A 17,705-nucleotide genomic window follows, 5' to 3' on the forward strand; every position below is an offset into this window, starting at 1 on the left:
CCCCTTCACTCTTTCTTACAGAGTGGACAACCGCGGCTTGTAGTCCCTCTATGATAGAGTTCCGAAAGCTGATGCTTTCCCCCCTTTTTCTCCCTCACAGAATTCCCCAGCTTGCACCCTCGTATGAGTGGCCGATGACCTTTCCTTCTCTTCCCTAGAATCTGTATAGATAGGTGCTCTTCCTCCCCCAGCCCCCCCCTGCCTTTTAGTGAAAATATTTTGCTCTTTCGTTACCAACAAATTTGACTGTTTTAGTTTCCTCACATGTTTATTGCCACCCGCGAATGCGAATCCTTTTTACCCCCCTGTTGACCTCCGTGTGCCAAAATATCCGAAACTAAATTTCTCTTTATGGTACAAAACTAGCGTACCTTTTCAGATCCGCAGTATTTCCTTAAAGTACCATTTTGGATTTGAGGTGGCTTCGTGGCATCCCATTTTGTGCCCTTTCGGTGTAGTGCCAATTCAGTTACGTGCCTTAAAGTGACAGCCGTCCGAAACTATTGAAATTTTGTCCTTTAACGTGTTTTTTCATTTTGGATCACATCTCTGGTCATTATGTGTGTGATTGGAGTCAGCCTCTACCCACTCCGGCACCTACCTGTCCATTCCGAATGTTTTAGGCAAATGCTGGTCTCACAATTGCTCAAAAATGATGTAACGTCACTGCATGTTTGAGTATTGTCCCTATGCTCTCTGAAAATACTTGTTTGTGCCCTTTCATCTCTGTGGTAATGAAAATGTGAGCGTTTCTAGTGGAGAACCTGTAGTAGATGACTTGTTGTTTCATCTTAGGAGTAGTTGTTCTGGGTATACTGAAAATTGTAAACATTAAGTTCAGTTGTAAATCAAGAAATCATTCATTAATTATGTATTCAATTTGATTTTTTAATAAATGTGTGTTGGAATGTGCAATTAGTGGTAAAGTATTGGTCAAATCCTTGTAAAAAATCATGTAAGCTCTTTTTGGAGCTTAATTGCCTTGTGGTTGCCCACTCTGTTTCATATTTTTGTTGACAAAAGTAAATTTTTGATAAAATGAGTGAGTGAATGAATTGGTATTTTTCTCTAGTATGCGTGCTGTTCTTTTTTTTAGGCATTAGTGAAGGAAAACAGAGAAAAATTGTCTAAGCTAAGGAAACTAGAGTGTTTGCTGAACATTCAAACTGATCTAATGAGAGTTTTTTTTGATAACTATGAGTTTGAATCCCTGAAGAAACTGCTTGGTTATCTGTACAAGTGTCGGGATAAGCTTGCATCTTCGACTGGTTCAAGTGTGATAACCAAATGTCCAAGTGCTATCATATCAAGTGGAGAAATGTGTGCAGCTATGAGCCAACTGAGCGGAAGAGAAGTGCCACTGGCGGCAAAGAGTTTGCCTTTCAAGGAAATGAAGAAGCAAGCGTCACCCAAGTCTCCGAAACTCTTTTCTCTCTTTCAAGAGGTGGATTGCCTCAAGGATGGCAAATTCTCCTTCCCTTCTAAAGTCAACCAAAGTCCGTCACCACTCGCAGGTGCACAGCAGGAGAGCAGGAAGTCTGTGTTTTACATCCCCACTCCGGGCGCATCCCATGGAGTGCCGTCATCCGATGTGCCAAATGCATTTGAATCCTCCACCAATAGTCAAATCTCCAGCAGTTCCAATGCTCAGGTGAGTTGATTTCAGTGCTCATGTTGGACCAACGCACTCCTTGAACCCATAAAATTCCTTGATTCACTCTCATCTGTGTGTGTTGGATTCTTTGCTATAAGAATCTGAGAATAAGGCCTGTATGTATTCTTTGTTGACCTTACATATCCATCCCTACATAACAAGAGGCCCCTAACTGCGTTTCTCAGTCGACCCTACGTAAGTGGAGGGGGGTAATTCAGTCGTCAAGTTATCAGAAATGATGTATATGATGGCACAGCGCCAGTTTTCCACTCTGGTTGCGTAATGAGACCTAACTATGAAACCAAGAAAAGACGTCCAATAATTTTCAGGCATATCGTTAGGGCAACGGCTCAAGGAAAATAAACAATCGGTGTTGTCCGCCAGGTCGTGTCGGTACATTAATTATCACTACAAATACTCTCATTTCGAGCCAAAAGTAGACTCATGCTGTCTTTAAATTACTTCAAAAGCTGTATGTACCAGATAGTGATAAGTACGGGGCAAATATGATCATTGACGTGAGAACTTACATTGCATCATCAAGGTTCGTCATTCACTTTTTCCTTTCGTAGTTAAGTTTATTATGTGGCAAATTGTTGCATGAAAATATGTTTTCCGTTGTTGTATGTAAATGATAGTCAGGGGCGGATCCAGGATTTCTTTCTGGGAGGGGCACAAGCATACCTCGTTATACAAAACGAACAAAATGATAATGGGACCGTATGAAAAATCTAGCATATTTTTAAGGGTCTGGGGGGGGCACGTTCCCCCGTGCCCCCCCCCCCCCCCCCTGGATCCACCTATGACGATAGTGGTTTCTAAAAAGCGTACCAAGTGCCAAACATGAAAAATATTAATATTAATATCTATCCGCAGAAACAAGGTGATGCATACCACTATATTGTACTTATTATACTTTAGCCAGTTTCATTATTTATTTCACTTGATGGGTATAATGTGGTAGTATTATTACCTTTGTACTGTGTTTCTGTACGTTTTAAAATGGTTCGTGTGAACTTGTCTCTCTTAACATTCATTTTTACGTAGATTATTTGATCAAAGTGTTCAGAGGACGAAATGTGGGCCTAAGATATGCGTACATGCATGAGAAAAAAAGAAGATAGGTTTATCTAAGAGAGACATATGAATGTTTGATGCATGGACATGGATTCAATCATTTCAACTACCATAAATTGGTCTTTCTGTTGAACCAAGCTAACATGTGAAAGCATCGCAGCCTAGGTGGGCAGAGCAGGGATATTGCAAAAAACTGTGCAAACTTGGAAACTTGACCAGCTAACTCCACTTAACTTTGTAAAAAATTGGACCAAAATTGCGGTGAAAATATTTGGCTATTGAATAATGTTTATATCTGGATAGTACATTATATTATTTTCTCTTAAGATGAATTGAAAGTGGAAGTTATTTTAATGAAGAACATAGAAAAAATGTCATGTTTTTATCAAATTGAATGAGTCACCTATGAAATAGTGAAAAATCTCATTGAAGTGAATGCATAATTCATTTTGTATCATTCATTTGCTACCACTCGCCTTATCTAGCACCTCAGCACATTATGCAGGATGGAAAACTGGGATGGGTTGACGTAAACCATTCTCTGTTAAAAACGTTGAGCGAAAGAGAAAGAAGTGAGTGGAAATGGGTGGAGTGTAATGGCCGATCAGAGTGTGCAAAATGCATGGAGGGCCTTTTGAGTGATCGGAGGATGGTGTGCAGTTCAGCTGCTGAGCCTCTAAGTGCACGCTCTCAGCCACGCTTGTTGTCTGTCATTCTGCTGACCCCCTCCACCTCCACCATGCGGACATCTTGAGAGAATCCATGCCAATGACGAAGAAGTTGCATTCTTGACAAATTGTTTCTTTTTAATGTCATGCTCCCTGCAATTTAGATTTTTTATGAATGATTTAGAAGAAGTATGAGATCCATTCATTAATGAGTGCATTTTTTTGAACAGATAGATGACAGAAAGTCCCTCTTGTGTGACTGCAGAGTGGAGGACCTTCCTGTGGACATAGAATTCAAATTTCATGGGAGTGAGCTGTATGTGCTCAGGAAACAAGAAACTCCCTCCTGCTCTGCTGGTCAGTGAAAAATATAGTTAGCATAATATTATTATAAGTATTTTACTACCTGAATCTCAAGACTAAAATTAAATGAAGAATGTAAAATTATATTAATTTTTATGCATTCAGTACATCTGAGAAATTTGTAATCCAGATCGTGAAATTATTATTTTGTGTACCAATAGGGTAGTTTCCTTCATCAAAGAAAATGAAAGCCATTGATTGCGATTTGTTACCCACCATTAGTGTATTCGTAATATAGGTACACATACTAATTATTTGGTTTTAGAAATACCGGTTTAGACGAATGGCAATGGTCAATTTTATCCTCATTTGAAAAAGGCCAGATTGGTGCCCATGCGATGCCACTCCACGTGACCTCACAGGGACCTAGTTTCTATACAAGTAGATAGGAGTTTTACATTGTCTGAGATTACCAATGCATGCATGAGGCACAGAGCTCAGGGAAACATGTCTTAATAATCACCTATTAAAACTGCCTAAGGTCGGAAAGTTTCCATCGTTTGATAACTTATTAATAATCCTTATTTAAGCCAAGCGTTACCAGCTAGCAGGGTTTTCTGCTATCTGCTAGCATCCTGCGTCGTATCAGCGCTCAGAGCCTTGTCCCAAGGTCACCTCACTTGCGGCAGCGGGAACCAGAACGACGTCACACGGGTTTTTCCCAGCATTCATACTTAATCATCGCATTTTCGCGCGCTTGAAAATTTTCACTTTTCATTTAATCGTGAAAAATAGATATCGTCATTTAAAAATCTAAAAGCGTGAAATACGTACTCCAGGAGTAATAATCTTTCAATTTAGGCAATAAAAAAATAATAGGAAACCACCCTATTGGGTATCAAATGTGTTATCATTGGCTCATTATAAGGTTATTTGATGATTTGACTGAATGAATGTCCCATCCATATGTTTTACTTGTTGGCAAAGCTGACATTGATGTAAATAAGCTGGTACTTTGATAAATATGGGACTATGAGGTTAGGGAGTTTTATTTGAAATGGGCTGTAAATGTTCTTTCTCCATCCTTCCCTTGCAGGTGGGATGTTGCAGGATGCTGTCAATGCCAGTGACAAAAATGTCCCTCCCCCACTCCCTCCCAAATTGCGCAGTTGTACAAAATTATCCCCGCGGATTCCATCTTTGGGTAATACAAAGGAAGGAGGCATTTTAAAAAATCAACAGTTTGACTATGAAAACATTCCTAAGGATGATACTTGTTTTTGATGACGGAGGGAATGATTGTGTGCTTGTGTTAAATGTGAAATCTGTGAAATGAACTATAATTAAAATAATTCAAGCATGTCATTGTAAACTTCTTTTATTTATGTTTTTGTCTCTAATTCATTTCCTAGAATTTTATTTCTGATGATCTCTATCCAACTCGTGGCTGAGCTTTAAGCCACTCCACCGCATTGCAGAAGGTGGGTTGACATCTAGATACAGAGATTTGCTGCGATATAAGCGAGTTAACTTATTGAATATACTGTAGTGAACAAAAAGCTGTGATTTGATGACAACATAGCAGTCATAAACGAGACAGAATGATTTTGAAGAAGACTTTGACAAATATAGAGAGAACAATTGCCATGGAATCAGCTGATAATCAACATGAAGGAGACTACAGAATTTGTATGAGGCAAAAGAGAGGAAGCTAGGACTGACACTAACCAGAAGCAAAAAGAGGTGAAAGAGTTAAGTTACCTAGGAAGCCGAATTCCCAGCAATAGACGAATCAAGAAAGAAATAGTCAGTAGAATAGCTCTGGTGAACAGGGCTTTCTACAAAAAGGAGAACCTTCTTGCTGCTGAGAATGCAAGCATAGAAGTAATAAATATTATTAGTTATCTTATCTATCTAGTTATTAGTTAATTATTACTCTTAGTAATTATCCTTAAGGAAACAATTTATCAGGTACTACGTATGGAGTATGTTTCTCTATGGAAGCGAGGCTTGGACGTTGACAACAACAGAGAAGTACGGAGTGGAAGCATTCGAAATGTGGTGCTACCGAAGAATGATGAAGATAAAATGGATCGACCTTGTAAGTAACGAGGAAGTGCTAAGATAAGGGGGAGAAAAGAGAAGTCTTCTAAAAACCTTTAGCGGAAGACGGGTCAACTTAGTTGACCACATCATGAAACATGAAATCAATCTTTGAAGGGCAGGTTGAAGGGAAGAAGGGCAAGTGATGGCCCCGATTGAGTTAGATAGGACAAAGGGTTATAAAAGGATGAAGAAGAGAAGAAGTAAGACGCTGTGAAAATGCTAGCGGATAGGAGAGAGGAATGAGACATACCAATCTTAGGGATGTGTCTACATACATATCTATATCTATAGAAAAAGTAAGTCGAAATATATATGTATATAAAAGTAAGTCGAAAATCGTGTTAGTTACAACACTTATAACTCGAGAACGGCTGCACCGATTTTAATGATATTAGGTTATTGAATTCGTCTCAGCCCCGGATAACATATAGGACACTAAAAAAAGGATTATTTCACTAAAAATTTCATCTCTTTCTTAGTGATATATTTTTAGGAGTTAGGTAACGCACCAAAAATTGATAAGTCAGTCAAAACTACTAATTAGATTATTTGTTTCGTTTTTACCAATTTAATAACAGAACTTCGTAACAATATAATATTTTAATTACTAAATATATTCAAAATATTGAAATTGTATTTTAAAAATTTAACTCTAGCTAATTGTAAGCCCAGCTCTAGTTGACTCTTCACTACCGTGTTTGTGAACAAATCTCCAAGCAATTGTTGACAAACGGTAATGTCCGTGTTGCATTCGTGATAACGATTAACAAATGGCATGGTCAGTCTTTCAGTTTTTGTAATGTTTGTGAATGAAAACCCATGATTTTCTCATGATCAATTAAACGTGGTATGTTAACGAGTCGGTAAACCATCCACTCTATTTCTTCCTTCGCTTCAAGAGCACAGCTAGGAATTAAGGATTGGGGGGATTTAGGCGCAACTAATACTACAGGTCTGTAGGGTATAGAAAACTCGCTAAGGTAAGCGAGAGGTGTGGGGGCCCTCCCCCGGACATTTTTTAAGATAAATGGTTCAAAATAGTGGGTTTTGCGGCTGTGTGAATAGTTAAATATGTTTTGTTTGTTACTCATCTGTCCCCAGATATTATAGTAACATTTTTTTATAAAAATATTCTCTGAGCTCTTGGGGGGGTTTTATCCCCCAAAAACCCCTCTCGCCTGCGTCACTGCTCCTCTTCGCTATATTTATTTAGCTTCATCCGCTTTATCTTGCACCTGAGAACAAAGCAAAAACTGTTGTTTACCAGAAGGTGCTTGATGCTAGGCAATAAACCCGAATGTGTAGGGCTTACCGTTGTGCGTTTACGTATGCAGCACGTTTACGCAGTGCATTTTTTCCAAACAGATATACTATAACTGGTGCACCTAAAGTCATTTGATATGAATGCTGCTTCATAGGGGCTTTTCTTACATGATTTTGAGCATCAGTCAAGTGTCGGTCTGGCGTTGTGTTAACCTGCTCCGTGAATGGGCCAAGAATACACAACAGACTTGGACCTAAAAACATTTTTTACGGTTAATAACACAAATAGCCAACAACTGAATCCGTATAATTTTTATTTCATTTACTGCTTTATAAAACCACAATGCCCAAACTTTCTTAAGCTAAAACGGAAGAAAATTCATTGAAAAAAATCCGTGTTAACGTGCTCCGATCCACCCTATGTAGATTCAATAAAGAAAATGTCTCTCTGACAAACAATTTTGATATTCATTTATGTAGTTTTATTGAATTTGTATCCTTATTTTATTATAATAAATTAAATATGATAAAAAACTAAACAGCCGCTCTTGATTTATAAATGATATAACTATAGAGTAAGTATATTACTATATTATGAATTATATACTTACTCTATGATATAACTAAACTGTAAGTTCATTGATTGTTAGGCGGTAAGAAGTTCACCGGGTCAGCTATGTATATATTTTTATGTTATATTCATATAACATAAAAAAACCCCAGGTTGGGCAGAATCACAGTACACAAAAAAAAAAGATAAAAAACACTCACAGTAAGTACTAAATTTTCGGTGGCGTATTACCACCTTCCTCAGAGTTAGGTAGGAGACTGTAGGTAAAGGATAGCTGAGGGAAGGTAGGGTCCAATGGGGGGAGGAAAGAGTGTGCTGAGGCAATTAAGGGATTATCGGTTGATATTTAAGCCGGGAGGAAGAAATGCTCTGTATATATGGCTATTTAAAGCATTTCTTCCTCCCGGCTTAAATATCAACCGATAATCCCTTAATTGACTCAGCACACTCTTCCCCCCCCCCCCCCCTTTGGACCCTACCTCCCCACTATTTCCCCTTCCCTCAGCTATCCTTTACCTACAGTCTCCTACCTAACTCTGAGGAAGGTGGTAATACGCCACCGAAAATTTAGTACTTACTGTGAGTGTTTTTTATCTTTTTTTTTGTGTACTGTGATTCTGCCCAACATCACTATTAGTCAGCAATCCTAAGATTGGCTTGTCTCATTCCTCTCTCCTATCCGCTAGTGTTTTCACAGCGTCTTATTTCTTCTCTTTTACATCCTTTTATAACCCTTTGTCCTATGTAACTCAATGGGGGCCATCCCTTGAAAAATACTAAAATGGCTGATTTGATATATTGAATATCTTAAATGACAATGATCAGATATCAGCTGAAAATCGACAGAAAGAAGACTAAGATATTAGTATGCAGCAAAAGAAAGGAGGCCTAGACAAACATTAATCTAGGAAAGCATAAGCTTGAAGAGGTGAAAGTTTTTTTTTCCTCAGAAGCCAAATTACTTATGTTGGATGAAGCAAGAATGATCGATGAAGCAACGATCACTTTTCTAATTTCAGGGGGATAGAGACTCTTGAGGTTGTGGCTGTGGTCTCCATTTAGAAGGCAGACAGTGAATGACATGCTTCTTCCTCATTTCGGATATGCTGTGACTTAGTTCGGCAAAGATATGCATGACCAAAGAGCGCAATAGGTTTGGCATGACGAGCAAGATTTAGGGGGACAAGATAGGCACAAAGTAAAAAGGGGCAAAAAGGGGATCCTCTGAAGAAAAGGCACAACACATCCCTTTGGTGGCAGCGCCAACCACCCCTTCCTTCTGTGGCGAGAACTCTCCTTCCACTTGTGTGGGGTGGTCGGGGTCTTCGACTCTTATTCATTCCCTTGTTGTATTTTGATTCACTTTTGTGCAGACTTCCATGCGACGCAATTGCCTCTGCTGGTTGAGAGATTCTCTTCTTGTAACTGTGGTGTGGTACTAAGAGCAGCAAGATGAGTGAATTCCCTTTGTTTCGAATGTAGTTCATGCACTTTAGAATGAGTGTTGGTGCTAACGCGCTTCTCAACTGTTTCTTTTCAATGGACAGCCAACTGCAAAGAATGCTGATAATGGAAAATTTTTTGTGTGTCTTTGGGTAAGATTTTGTGATGAGTTATCAACTCATTTGGTTTCCAGTTTTAGGGACTATTGGTCTCCTGATCTGGGTCCCAGGACACAGCAAGCCAGAGGTCAAGCCTCTACAAGAGAGACTCAAACGTGTCAATCCTGGGCTTAACATCAGCCTTTGGAGGACATATGACAGGCAGGTGCTAGCAAAGGGCACCCGATTCATTTTGGGTGTCGATGAGCCATCTGCCGACATTATATCTGGGCCCAACTTCCAAAAGCATATCGGCCTCAGCAAAGTCGAGGTTGCTTTCTTGGGGACTGCAGGGGGGACGGATAAACCGAAACCCCCTGATGAAGAAGCTGCCTCAACCAGCAAGGAGGGAGTGGAGACGTAGCCATGGCAGGCATCCCTATGCTCCAGGCCAATCTCCAGCACTCCAAGGCTGCCTCAGGGGTCCTGCAAAGGATCCTTTATGAAGGTAAGGTCAAAGTTGCTCTGATCCAAGAACCATGGGCTTTCCAAGGGAGGATCAGAGGCCTGAGTAAAATGTTTCATTGTACCAATGTTGATAGACCAAGGACATGTGTCTTTGTTAATGGGTTGAGAGCTATGCTCTTACCTCAATTTACCTCCAGGGACCAGACGGCAGTCCTGCTGACTCTGGGGACTGGTGCCAGCATGAGGAGGATTGTGACCTGTTCCTCCTACCTTCCTTATGACTCTCCGGAGCTGCCACCGACTGCGGAGTTGGAGAGGTTGGTAAGTTATTGCAGATCTAATGGTCTAGAATTACTAGTGGGGTGTGATGCTAACTCACATCATTTTGTGTGGGGGAGCAGTGACTCCAACGGTAGAGGTAGAGCCCTAGTGGAGTACCTCATGACAACAAACCTGCAGGTGCTCAACAGGGGGCTCCTTACCCACATTCTCAAATAGCTTGAGGGAGGAGGTGCTAGACATCACTTTTTGCACCAATACACTGGTAAGCTCAGTGGGTGAATGGAGAGTGTCTAACAAGGTCTCATTGTCAGACCACAGGCATATTCTCTTCACACTTATGTTTGCCGCTGAAAAGCGAACCACATACCGGAATCCCAGGAGCACGAACTGGGTAATGTACCGAGACTATTTAAGGGATAGCCTGTCACAGACTATTCCCAATAAATTTAACAAAGTGGAGGAGATTGATGCTGCTGCGGAACATCTGCAGAAGTGCATCATTACCTCTTATGAAGTCAGCTGCCCGTTAAGAACCAGGAAAGAGAGTGGTAATCCACCCTGGTGGGGAGCAGAGTTAGAAAGTCTCCGAAAGGAGATAAGAAAACTCTTTAATAAAGCAAAGAGAACCAGGTTGCCGCAAGATTGGGAAACCTTTAAAGACACCCAACGTAGGTACAAATCAGCGATCAAAAGCTCAAAAAAGAAGTCTTGGAGGCGCTTTTGCGAGAATGTGGAGTCAGTTCCACAGCTCTCAAGATTTCATAAAATCATTGCAAAAGACCCGGAAGCCGGAGTAGGGTCTCTTTTGCTTCCCTCGGGAGAATATACGTCTTCTGACAAGGAAGCATTAAAACTTCTGTTGGAGACTCACTTTCCAGGCTCCAAAGAGTCGGAGGAGATGCAACAATGGAAGCCTCCCACCCGTCCGGCTGTGACGGACTGGAGACTGGCCTCCAGCATCGTTAAATATGATAAAACAAGATGGGCTATAATGAGTTTTAGCCCTTACAAATCGGCCGGCGAAGATGGAATTTTCCCGGCACTTCTACAAGAGGGACAGGAGCTGGTATTACTCCCCATGGTAAGGATATTCCGCTCCTATCTTGCATAGTATAGTAGTATAGTATATTTTATTATCCGAAGACCAGATTACACTGATATAGGAGTCGTCAGGTTCATAAAAAATATAACACAGGTACATAAAAAAATATAATAGACAAATAATTATACACTATTACCCTGAAGAAATTCATCTACGGAATAATATCATTTTGCTAGTAAAAAGCGTTTAGCTTGTATTTTAAATGAACCAGAAGTTTTACAATTTTTTAAACTGGATGGTAATTTATTGTACAGGCGTAACCCTATAGTTTTTGGGCCTAGAAAGGCTGACTTAGTCCTGACATAATCCTATCCTAGTCTGCAGGTTAGAGAACATACTGGAACATGGTTTGTATGGGTTTGGAGCCTTTCTAGATATAGAAGGAGCCTTCAACAATACATCCTTTGAACAAATCTGCCTGGCAGCAGACAGGCATGGAATCCATACACATATTGTGAGATGGATTAGATATATGCTTGAGCAAAGAACTGTTACCGCCAGCCTTGGAGGGAGCTCGCTGACGTTGACTGTGACAGGAGGGTGTCCACAGGGTGGGGTGTTGTCCCCATTACTATGGAATATGGTAGTTGACAGTCTGCTGTCAAACCTCCACAACACCGGTGTATTCACACAAGGATATGCTGATGATATGGTGATCTTGGTTTCAGGCAGATTCCTAGACACAGTATGTGAGCTTTTGCGGAAAGCCCTGGACAGAACAGCCCAGTGGTGTTCCGAAACAGGACTCTCTGTTAATCCAGAGAAGACCAATCTTGTTCTCTTCACTAAGAAGAGGAAGAGAGAGGGATTTACTTCCCCTTACCTCTTGGGAAAGAGACTAACACCGTCCTCATCGGTCAAATATCTTGGAGTCACTCTAGATTCCAAGCTCAACTGGAGAGAGCACATGGATAGCAAACTCAAAAAAGCATGTGCCTCATTATGGACATGTAGAAGAGCCCTTGGTAAATCATGGGGCCTTCAACCCAGAGCCATTAGCTGGCTATATAATGTAGTGGTGAAACCTAGTTTCCTCCACTGCTCAATTGTATGGTGGAAGAAGACCAAACAAATTACTGTTAGGAACAAGCTTAACCACCTACAAAGAATGGCCTGTATGGGCATCACAGGAGCAATGAGGACGACTCCAACCTTGGCGATGGAAACTCTGCTGAACCTACCCCCACTCTATGTGGAAGTAGAGGTTCATACAAGAGCCACGTTATACAGATTGAGAAATCTAGGTATGTGGTATGACAGAGGAAATTTCTCTGGACACAGACAAATGTGGACGGGACTGAGGGATTCTGGCACCATTTTTGAGATGGGGTTGAATTCCATGATGGCGACGTTCAATTCTTCACCGCCTCTTTTTAAAACCCATTTCCCAAACAGGGAATGCTGGGCAAAAGAAGAGGGGAAAACCCTTCATAATGGAGCCCAAGTATGGTTCACGGATGGCTCTATGAAAGAAGGGAAAGCAGGGGCAGGCGTCTACATCCAATCCCCCCCTAAGAGCATGCATGTTCCCCTAGGAATTTATGCCACTGTGTTTCAGGCAGAAATTTTTGCTATCCTAACCTGTGTGCACGCCATTGAGGAGACAGGTCTCTACAAGAGACCAATCCATATATGCACCGATAGTCAGGCTGCTCTAAAAGCCCTGAACTCACCTTGGTGCAGGTCTAAACTATTGGCTGAATGCTACAAGGCACTCAATATTTTGGGCAGCCGTTGCAAAATAGAACTTTTCTGGGTACTGGGACATTCAGGTATCACCGAAAACGAGAAGGCAGATGAACTGGCCAAGGCCGGCACTGAACAGAATCCAATTGGCCCAGAACCAATTGTGCCAGTTGCCCCATCAATGGGGATGGCTGCAATCAAAGTGTGGGGATCAACCCAACACTTAAAGATCTGGCGAGAAACACCGGGTTTACGTCAGGCAAAAACCCTTATAGGAGAGATCTCTCCTAGACTCGAGAGAAGACTTCTTCTTATGAACAGAAGTCAAGTACGGACGGTAGTAGGCCTGCTTACGGGTCACTATCACGTAATGAGACATATGCACCTGCTGGGGGTAACGGACTCAGATAGGTGCAGATGGTGTGAGATGGGAGAAGAAACAACCACTCATCTAATATGCGAGTGCCCCGCAATCATGAGGACTCGATATAGGCACCTTGGCTCACCTTTTAATGAGCCCAAGGAAGTAAGAGATCTTCCCATCGGGGACCTCTTGTCCTTCGTCAAGGACATTGGCCTCTCTGGGTGATCCATTTACGGTGGGTAGCACAATGGACCTACAGGTCTAAGTGCCCTGGGAGCTGATCCCCCACCGCAAAACAAATCTAATCTAATCTGGTCTCCTGATTCTGATGTGCAAGTGTCGTATATTTCCAATAATTGACAATATAGTAACTGGAAGACAATTTGAAATCGTCAGGAATGCTTTGCGATTTGAAAATAATAAAAAATGTTCCCAGAAATCTGTTCTATAATCATCAAGTTGTCCTAGTTTGGCCTCTGATTTCAGTGGAACATTGTGCCCTGCAGGAAACAAAAAAGGCGGAAAATATCCAAATTCTTGACTAGAGAAAATGATAGCTTATAACAATTTCATGGTTTGGGTCGATCTAATGGACCAAAAAAAATCAAGTATTAAATTGACAGAAAGGCAGAGATTAATTTTTATTCGCGAATATTTTTTGATATTTTGGGTATTGCTGTAAATAACGCTATTCATGCACAATGCTGTATGAATGCGTGAACCCTGAGCATGAGGCCACTTTGCCTCTCCAATACAAGTAAATCTTAGCAGGGTTCCTTATCGGAAACTACATATTCCAGTATGAAGAGAGGTGTTTTAGCTGATTGTGCCCATAGTATTAGGAACAGTATAGCATGCACAGAAGTTACTGAAAATGCCTAGATGAAAGTGGTGTGCTGAATGTGTAAAAACGACTGCGACCTTGATGATTGGAAAGGAACATTGGGTGCATTTAAATATCGAACTGCCCATAATTTTAGCCAAATAATTATTTAGGCTTTGGTGATTAGTGAAAAGTATCATTCAAAAGATATGCCAAAGTGAGTAATGAAGTTTTAACTTTATTGTGAAAACTTTTAAATACCTTTGCTTTGTCTACAAAAAGTGTTAGTTCTGTTGAGCACAGATGAATTTACTGGCACACAATGTTTACAACATTCTGCACTATAACCTCTGCTAAATGTAACCTTGAGTAATCTCTCTGCTTGTTGAATTGTTGCTAAGGTGTGTTGTTAGTGTTAGAAATAACAGTCAGTCTCAAAATTTTTTGTTCTAAATGACACATTTTTTCTTATTTCTTTTAAAATTGATGCAATCATTTCTAGTTATGGCTAATGAGATTTTCAGTGTAAGTGATGGTTATTTTATTTTTAGTAATTATGCCTTGGTAAATGACCACTTTCCCATGAATTTGAATTGTATAGTAGATGAAGGTTTTGCCTAACTTTGCTAAAATTTCAATTGTAATCATATTATCTACCTGGAGAATAGGACTGTCTTGGTTTATTAGAATAAAGTCTAATGAAGTTGATTTAATAAATCAAATTTTTGTGAAAATTAGATAATTATATTAATGTTTCGCTACTACTTTTGATTTTTAGGTAGAATTTCACTCCATCAATTGATGAGAGTTGGATATTTGTGACATAAACGTAAAATGTAAGTGGGTCGTGAGGACATATGGCATTTATATGTATATATTTGTTGAATTTTGTTTGATTAACTTCAGGCTGTTACTAATTACCTTATTGTGTTCTAAATAATTTAATGCTTTGCATGCACCAATTAATCACACTGTTGTAACTTAATGGACTTAATCATTGCCTTTCAGTCATGCGACTTGGGCATCATGTTTTCATTCACTGACCCATTCGAAAGGACAGCAAATAAAGACAATTCATAATCTTTGAATGGATACCAACAGCAGTGATCTTACTCCCAGACAAAGAAAAATCATTCAAGATACTTGGAAAATAACCAGTAGAGTCATCAGGCTAAATTTGTCAAATCTCTTTGTTGAGTAAGCTATTATGTACCTTGATTTTTTTACTTTATATTTAGCTCATTTGCTCCATTAATATGAGGCAATTGTTCAATGGAAATGTATATCTTAAACTTTGGTGAATATATGTACATAGTTTATTTTTAAAGTAATACAGAGAATGAATTTATCCTTAAAGAAACAATAAAATATAGAGCAAAATGTCTCATCATACTGTCAGCCGTGGTCGTTTTCTGGGACCAATGGTATAAGGGAGTTATGAATGGGAGCCAAGTATTTTGGAACAATAAGGACTGAAATAGGTTATTTTTGACAAAAAAAATGGTGTCAGTTATACTCCGGGGTCAAATCTCAAGATAACAGATTAAGATTTCTTCAGATGATAGGAGTGTATATTTTTTGAAGCAGACAAGATACGTTCAGAAAATTTATTAATTTTTACGTATACTTGAAGGAAAAATTTTAGGTACTGAATTTGAGACTGCAATAAGAGACCTGCGAAAGAATGAGGCCCCAGAAATAGATGACATTCCAGCAGAGCTAATAAAAAATGGAGGAGAAAAGGTCTTAACTGTAAAATCTATCTGTGATATGTACTCAATAGGAGATTTAATGGGTGACTTTGAGGAGAAAATCATATTCCCAATCCTAAAAAGAAGAGAGCATAAGCTTGATGACACATGCGTCGTATATTCTGACAAGAATCATTTACAGGAGAATAGAACAAAGAGCAGAAGAATTCCTGGATGAGGGTGCGACGTCAAAGTCCCACATTGACAAGTTACGCGAGATACTAAAGATTTACTTGCCCGGGCGTAGCTTAGACTCGGTGAACGTACCGATGCTGGTAGAGATGGGGGTGGTTCCCCAAAACCTTGGTTGAGAGATAGACAAATAGGGCACCAGGTGCATGCATTGGATGCACCACCAAGGTAGGTACGTCACAAACTTTTACAACGAGATGAAATGTAACAGATACAAGTTGTATTTCTACAAGATTTAATACAAGTTCATTAAAATTCTGGGAGTAATGATGAATTTCCTCCATATACAAACAAGCCTCCAATGGGGAAGTTTCTAGACGTAACACACATTCACTCAGGTCACACTCTCCAGCAACTTCATCTCTTCATCTTACCACACTTTAAGACGAGGTGAAAATAAAATAAAATTATGACTCCTGTCATTACAAAAAAATTAAGGAATGGCTGCATGCACCCTCAGCTTTTTGGGAGAGGAAGAGGAAATCCACCTCACAGCCACATGGCGACTAACGCCAACCAGAGAGTAGCAGCTCTCTGCACTACAAAAAAAAAGAACCCTGCAATGAGAACATCGCATGTCAATGAATACGGAGAGACATTGACTCTGAGGAAACTTTGAGTGGGCGGGGTGACAGGACTTACCAAATTCGGGCGGAGCTGGCAGCTTTGCGGAGAGGAACTATTACTCGCAAGTCTGAGCAGTGAAAGAGCGACGGTCGATCGCGCACGTCGCCAGGAAGGGAGGACTCCCGGGAGGGGAGGGGAGGTGAGGAAGGGAGGTAGGGGAAGAGGAGAGGGGGAGGGGAAAACCAGAACCTGTTTCTCTGAAGTGGTCGGTGCGCATTGAGACCGCGTAGCTAAAAATTTTCTTACGGCTTGCAGGCATGCGCAGGAGTCGCGGCGGAGACCGTGACAAGGGCCAATGAATTAAGAGAAGGCATTTGATAACATGGAATGGAATTTAATTCTTAGAATTCTGAAAGAAATCGGAGTGCTCTACGATGATCCTAGAATTGTTCTTAGTTTGTATAAAAACCAAGTATCTGTGATCAAATGTGGACCCAACTGTGTAGAAGCAAGAATAGGAAAAGGGGTGAGACAAGAGTTTGTACTTTCCCCCATTATTTTTAATGTTTATATCAAGAATGCCATCAATGAAATCAAGGAGAAGGCTTTGGGTGTCAATATCTAGTGAGAAAAATTAGTATGCTGCGATTTGCTGATGACATAGCTCTCATCGCCGAGACAGAGAAGGATCTGAGGAAGACTTTGACAAATATGGAATATTATCATGCAGCAAAAGAGAGGAGGCTAGGACAAACATTAATCTAGGAAAACATAATCTTGAAGAGGTGAAAGAGTTTTCTTACCTGGGAAGCTGAATTACCAACGATGGACGCAGCAAGACAGAAATGGTCAGTAGAATAGTGCAGGCGAATAGATCTTTCTATAAAAAGAAGAGTCTTATTACAGCTGAGAATACAAGCATTAGAAGCAAGGAAACAATACATCAGATGCTACATATGGAAGCGATGCTTGGACATGGACAAAAGTAGAGAAGTCAAGAGTGGAAGCATTCGAAATGTGGTGATGCCGAAGAATGATGGAGATAAACTGGATCGACCGAAGTAACGAGGAAGTGCTAAGAAGAGTGCGAGAAAAGAGAAGTCTTCTAAAAACCTTGAGCAGAAGGCTGGACAATTTTGTTGGCCGCATTATGAGGTGTGGTAGCCAAATGGAAACGAAGAAGGATAAGTGGAAGAGAAGAAGGACAAGGGACGGTCCCTAACGGACATTGATGGCCCCGAATGAGTTGTATAGGACAAAGGGTTGTAAAGGATGTAAAAGAGAAGA

General features: G+C 40.4%; 1 protein-coding gene and 1 long non-coding RNA gene across 3 annotated transcripts in view; one reads left to right on the forward strand and one right to left on the reverse strand.

Annotated features, from left to right (window-relative positions):
• Nucleotides 1-5,067, forward strand: part of LOC124154728 (dedicator of cytokinesis protein 2-like) — a 156,316-nt gene extending 151,249 nt beyond the window's left edge. For both annotated transcript variants that reach the window (XM_046528622.1, XM_046528624.1), the window contains exons 28-30: nucleotides 1,097-1,651; nucleotides 3,630-3,756; nucleotides 4,799-5,067. In XM_046528622.1, coding sequence (XP_046384578.1) covers nucleotides 1,097-1,651; nucleotides 3,630-3,756; nucleotides 4,799-4,986 — 870 coding nt within the window. In that variant the 3' untranslated portion in view covers nucleotides 4,987-5,067. The remainder of the gene's footprint in view (nucleotides 1-1,096; nucleotides 1,652-3,629; nucleotides 3,757-4,798) is intronic.
• A 10,982-nt stretch (nucleotides 5,068-16,049) lies between these two features.
• On the reverse strand, nucleotides 16,050-16,935 carry LOC124154731. Its single transcript, XR_006863998.1, has 2 exons — nucleotides 16,494-16,935; nucleotides 16,050-16,408 (listed from the first exon to the last, which is right to left on the reverse strand). It is a non-coding gene; the product is annotated as an uncharacterized LOC124154731 (long non-coding RNA).
• Between the last annotated feature and the right edge of the window lie 770 nt (nucleotides 16,936-17,705).

This window comes from Ischnura elegans, chromosome 2 (genome assembly GCF_921293095.1).
Source record: "Ischnura elegans chromosome 2, ioIscEleg1.1, whole genome shotgun sequence".
Taxonomy (NCBI): Eukaryota; Metazoa; Arthropoda; class Insecta; order Odonata; family Coenagrionidae; genus Ischnura; species Ischnura elegans.